This window comes from Palaemon carinicauda, chromosome 45, assembly GCF_036898095.1.
Source record: "Palaemon carinicauda isolate YSFRI2023 chromosome 45, ASM3689809v2, whole genome shotgun sequence".
NCBI classification, from domain to species: domain Eukaryota; kingdom Metazoa; phylum Arthropoda; class Malacostraca; order Decapoda; family Palaemonidae; genus Palaemon; species Palaemon carinicauda.
In genome coordinates, this window is record NC_090769.1 from 3,072,542 (window position 1) to 3,078,894 (window position 6,353).

At 37.3% G+C, this 6,353-nt stretch overlaps 1 protein-coding gene across 1 annotated transcript in view; it reads left to right on the plus strand.

The window, feature by feature from the left end:
- Window positions 1–246: 246 nt before the first annotated feature.
- LOC137634639 (cyclic GMP-AMP synthase-like receptor 1) overlaps window positions 247–6,353 on the plus strand; it is a 26,418-nt gene continuing 20,311 nt past the window's right edge. The window contains exon 1 of the mRNA XM_068367109.1: window positions 247–1,956. Coding sequence (XP_068223210.1) covers window positions 822–1,919 — 1,098 coding nt within the window. The 5' untranslated portion in view covers window positions 247–821 and the 3' untranslated portion in view covers window positions 1,920–1,956. The remainder of the gene's footprint in view (window positions 1,957–6,353) is intronic.

Sequence of the window (6,353 nt, forward strand, 5' to 3'; positions counted from 1 at the left end):
GGGGAACAGCTACCATCCCTCCCCAGAGGATGCTGCCGTGACCCCATTGGTGATTGCGGCAGGCACACTTTCTCGCTTACAGTAACTGTCAGAAGAGTATTATTGAAACCTCAGTGAAAAGTAAGTGAAAGTGACACTTTACATTGTCCTGATCTGATTTCATTCTCCACTTTTGCATCGCATTGCTAAAATGACACGCATCTCTAAAACGGGGCTTTTAAGATCAGACATATCTATCTTGTTAAGAACAAATCCCAGTCGAGCAGAAAACGCAGTAAACGTTTTGGCGATGACTTTCATATTCTCCGTATACGTATGCTGTGAGTTAAACAAGTTTGTGATCTGTGTTGTTGCAGCTATAATACTGAGAGGAACTAGGGAATTTCAATCATTTCCATGGTGGAGCTTCTCTCGGTAACTGAAACTGTGCGTAATTGTGTTCTTTTTCTGTGACGTTCATCTATGTGATTTGTGTTGCTGCAGCTTTACTACTGAGAGACTCTTTGAATTTCAATCCTTTCCTCGTTGGAGTTTGCCTCGGTAATGACACTCTGTGCGTAATTGTATTATTATTCTGTGGAGTTCATCTATGTGATTTGTGTTGCTGCAGCTTTACTACTGAGAGGAACTTTGAATTTCAATCATTTCCTCGTTGGAGTTTGTCTCGGTAACTGACACTAACACTGTGCGTAATTGTATTATTTTTTTCTGTGGTGTTCATCTATGTGATCTGTGTTGCTGCAGTTTTACTACTGAGAGGAACTTGGGAATTCCAATCCTTTCCTCGGAGTTTGTCTCAGTAACTGACACTAACTGATTTTATGGATGAACTGCGATATTCTCGCAGGAACAATAAGGTTCAAAGACGTTCTAAAATGGATATCCGTAATAGAGAAGCAGTGAGGTTATTAAACCAAATAGATAAAAAAATAACGCCAAGAGTGAAGAGTAATCAGGAACTCCTCAATGATTTCTTAGATGAACTACGAGATTCTCTAAGAAACGATGAAGCCCCTCAATCATTTGCGATCCAAATCATTCACGTTGGCAGTGCTTTTGAGAATCTGGCTGTGGACAAAACAGCCGATTTTGACATCTTGGTGTCACTCCGAGAGGAATACGTTTCTGAAAATTTCTACATTGAAAGAGATCCCAGTGGATATTTCCGTCTCAAAGCAACAGAAGAAGTGACCGATACAAGGTACTTGGATTACAACAATTATCTAGACTCGTCTAAGTTGCGGTCGAGTATTTTTAAAAAATTGATATGGCACATTAAACAAGTGTTTGTTGACGATACCACAGTCACATATCAGAGAGGTTTAGCTGCACTGAATGTAAAGTTGAACGAACGTAGTGGCCAAAAACGTAGGGTGTCTATTGATTTCGTGCCCCAAATTCCAGTTCACACCTGGGGTCAGTGTCCCGACTTACTGTCCTTGTCAGAAATGCCCCGATGTCTTAGGCAGTATATTGATAGAACGAATAGACACAAAAATCCTTGCATGTTCTTCTCTCTTGCCATCCCAAAGCCTGAAATGTTCCGAAATTCAAACCTACTATTCAACCCCTCGTTTTCCTTGCTGGAAAAGAATTTCATCAATGAAGAGACGGACATCCAAGACATGGTTTTACTGGTGAAATACATCGCCAAGAAGCGCAACTGGGAGGACGAGCACCATTTCAAGTCCTTCTATGCCAAGAGAGTCGCCTTGAAGTATTATGACGAACTCAAGGGAATGAAACCTTGGGACGGGTGTCTGCGTTTGCTGAAGAAACTGGAAAAGGAAGTGGCTAGCCGTGTCATCGATGGGTTCTTCGTTACAGATCAGCCCCTCAGAAAATGGAAAAGACGAGAGTCGCAAAATTTCATTAGAGAAATCCGAACTGTATGCAGAATGAACATCAAAAATATATAGACGGCGTTATTCCAAATCTGCAAAATATGGTTGCCAGGTAAGGGTTTTATCATGAAAGGAAAGGTGAAATACTTTTGAAGTTAGTGCTTTCACCTAATGATATCATTGGACTTTCACTGAAAACAGAAACACATATATATCATATCAATATCTTACATGGGTTCCCTACGTGGCCAGCTTCTTGGTGGCATTAGATAATTTAAATTCAAGAAAAAAGAATAATACAGACCTGGGTTTAAAGTTAGGAAGTGTTCTTCGGCTAGGCAATTAACATGGATAATTTTGTGGGTAGTAGGCCTCTGACCAGCCAATTTGATGTGCTAATTTAAGTTAATTGATAGCCATGGCATTCTTAGTGTACTATTATACTATGATACCGTATCTGGGAACCAAACATATATTATATATAATCACGAGTGGCTAACTATACAACCTCTCAAGTTCCAAATTCACCTGTTAGTTATTACATTAAATCTGTTACACTTGGAAATATTAATACCCGAACTCATGAGACAATTATGTAACGCCCAGACAGCAATATATAAAACACTTAAACTTGAACAAAATGGGTAATTATTCTTAAGAATTATTTAAAACCAACTTTTACTTTGATTCTTTACAGGATACCAGCGAGTATGTAGTAAACACGGATGATTGAAAAAATACTCTTTACAAAAATAAATATATTCTATATAAATAACAACACTTTGAAAAGAATTTACAGAAAACAAATAAATCGCTCGAAATATTAAGTCTGAACATTATATAATTATGTAATCATTTCACTTGAAATATTAAATCTGAATAAACCTTAGACTAAGACAAAAGAAATAATACTTATGAAAATTATACAATCACTTGTTTCACTTGAAGTTCATTTTCATAACAACATATAAGCTTGATACTTAATGAAAATAGATAACCAGATAACGATATAAATACCTGTCACGTTACTACAGGGCCAGTTACAAAACTACACAATGACAACACTCACCCCAAACACAAATTTAAAATCGCGTTTGTCTTCCGTTGCGGCACTGAATCACTTTGGAAAGGACACATCACAGGTACTGAGAGTGAGGGAGGCACTTTGGCTCTTTCACAGGACGGCTGCTTCTCTACTGCCGCTATGCAGACCTCGGGCGCCTATATAGGACATTGGCTACTTCCAGATCATTCCAGGTCCGAAATCTGGAAGCGTGGGGTTTGGCCTAAGGGAGTCAGAGTTATCAACTAGATAAAAAATGTTGAGACGAATCCTGGGTTTCAGCCAACTTTCGGACGCATACCCATGCAACAGGGAGACTAACACTCTCAGTTAGCTTCGCTAAACTTTGTCCTCAGCATGATAAAAAAAGGAAAAAAAAAGAAAAAAAGGAAAAAAAAGAAGGAAAAAAAAAAGATGAACCTAACACTAGAACCCTCGAGAACCTTTCAAAGAACATGGCACATAAGAATTGCGCATTTACTCACAAACATGACAATACCTCAAAAATATAAAAGAACATTACATAAGCCTTTGTTCCTATCTCGTATGGTCACATAACACTCTCAAGCAGTTTTCGTAAGACTTTGTAACCAAAATACCTGAAATAAAATGTTAATTCTTAAAAATAACGTAAATTTACACATACTGACTTGAATGAAGAATACAATGAAATCAATGACAAAAGTCTTACGTAATTTAAATAATAAACTTATACCTACATGAGAAGAACCTGTCTTAAATGCTGGCTAACCTCTTCAATGCACAAATGAAAACAAATAAAATCATTAATAAACAACTGTATTTACTCCATACTAGACCAGCTTCGTAAAACTAACCGTTTATTAATGCCAGCAAATAAAACCAATTATCAATGCAACAGGATCAATTTATTGTAAATTATCAAAATAACTAGTGAAATTGCTTTCTCTCGTTTCATGTTTAACTTCATCTCCTCATACATTAATAATTACTTGATCTTTGCTGTAGAAAATAAAACCTGATCATAAGGTAGTAGGTAGGCCACACGTCGAGATACCACCGCTAGAGTGTTATGGGGTCTTGACTGGCCAGACAGTACTACATTGGATTCTTCTCTCTGGTTACGGTTTACTTTTCCTTTGCCTACACTTACACCGAATAGTCTGGCCTATTCTTTACAGATTCTCCTCTGTCACACCTGACAACAATGAGATTACCAACAATTCTTCTTCACCCAAGGGGTTAACAACTGCACTGCAATTGTTCGGTGATTAATTTCCTCTTGGTAAGGTTAGAAGAGACTCTTTAGCTATGGTAAGCAGCTCTTCTACGAGAAGGACACTCCAAAATCAAACAATTGTTCTCTGGTCTTGGGTAGTGCCATAGCCTCTGTACCATGGTCTTCCACTGTCTTGGGTTAGAGTTCTCTTGCTTGAGGGTAAATTTGGGCAGACTCTTCAATCTAATTTCTCTTCATCTTGTTTTGTTAAAGTTTTTATAGTTTATATAGAAAATTTATTTTAACGTTGTTACTGTTAAAATATTAAATTTTTCCATGATTCCTTTCCTCACAGGGCTATATTCCCTGTTGGGACCCCTGGGTTTATAGCATCCTGCTTTTCCAAATACGGTTGTAGTTGAGGAAGTAATAATAATAATACTTTTACTTTTACTTTTACGGGTTTATTTCTCGCCCTTCATCAAACACTAAAGGTCTGTTCAGGCGGGCCTTGGTGTGTGAAAAAAATAATTTCTTTCCAGTTAATATTTTGCTCTGTATCGTTATCAGTTATTTCGCTAGCATTTGTATTCAGGCTTAATAGTTTTCAGGTCACTATTATAACACTTTCTAAAAAGATAAGTCTTCAGGTTTTTCTTGAAAGCTGCCACATTATTGCTATTCTTGATATCGAGTGGAAGGTCGTTAAAGAGTCTCGGTGCAGCATAGCTGAACGTTCTTCCTCCTATTGCATGATTCACACTAATTTCGAATAGTCTATGTGGGTCATCTGCATGTCTAACTCTTACAGCGGCGCTGGTAGCTTCAGGGTAGGGGACCAAGCAATCACGAAGATATTTAGGCTTATCACTTGTAAGTGCTTTGTGAGTCAACAAGCAAATTTTAAATTCAATTCTAGCCTTAACAGGTAACCAATCGATCAGTGCAGGAGTTATTCTCTCCCGAAATTTAATGCCTTTTATCAGTCTAGCCGCCCGGTTTTGCACATTTTGAAGCTTTCTTAGTAGTGTATTGGGCAATTTGTAGTACAGAGAATTGCAATAATCAAGCCTTGATATTACATGACTCATCACTAAAATCTTTGTACTGCCCTCTGTTAAATATTTTCTAATAAATGCTGTTTCTCAGGTGATAGTTACACACTTTCACTGTGTTCACAATTTGGTCCTTCATTGACAAATTACAGTCTATCAGTACACCCAAATTTTTCACAACAGGCACAATCCCAACATCAGCATCACCAATTTTTATACTTTGAATTAACTGGTAATTCTTCAAAGCCACCTTTGTGCCAAAGAACATACATTCTGTTTTATCATCATTTAATTTGAGCTTTTTCCTCTGCATCCATGCTTTTATTTCAGTCATTATCTCATCAATTTTCTTCTTTGTATCTTGTGTTGTTGAAATTGAGAGGTAAAACTGAGTATCATCTGCATATAGTTTAAAACCCACTTTTTGTTTTTTCAAGATGTGTGATAGCTCGATAGTATATATGTTAAACAAGATAGGGCCCAGGACACTACCCTGTGGTACACCCTTCATAAGAATTCTCTCATTGGATCGGTTTCCAGAAACTTCTACAATAGTCTTCCTGTTCACTAAGTAACTTCGCAAAAATTTCAGTGCTTCCTCAGTCACCCCAATAGACTTTAAGTCGTCAAGTAAGTACTCGTGCACAAGTGTCAAAAGCAGCACTAAGATCTAACATAATTAAAATTCCACACTTTCCCCCATCAAGAAGACCTATTATATCATTCATTATTGAGCACAAAGTAGTTTCTGTAGAATGATTAGCTCTGTAGGCCGATTGATTTTCCGGGAATACCTCTAACTCGTCAATATGCGCCCATAATTGCTCACTTATGACTTTTTCAATAAGCTTTGACACGTAGGATAAATTTGAAATGGGCCTATATGAATTTAGCTCGTTTACATCACCTTTCCCTTTGTAAATTGGTTTGATCAACGCAGTTTTTTTCACAGCTAGGAAAACAGAATTGTGATATACTTAGGTTAATTATGTTCAGGTAAATATTATATACAACTTGCTTGTTTGGTTGGAGCTTCACTTATTGAACTGTTTGGGAAAGGGTCGTTTCCACAATATGTATTCTTCATCTCTCTCATAACCTTTAACAAGTCGCACATATTTATTTCCTTAAATTTTATTAACTTCTTTCCCTCCTTCACTGGCATAGCTCACTGTCCTTCCAAGTGATTTTGG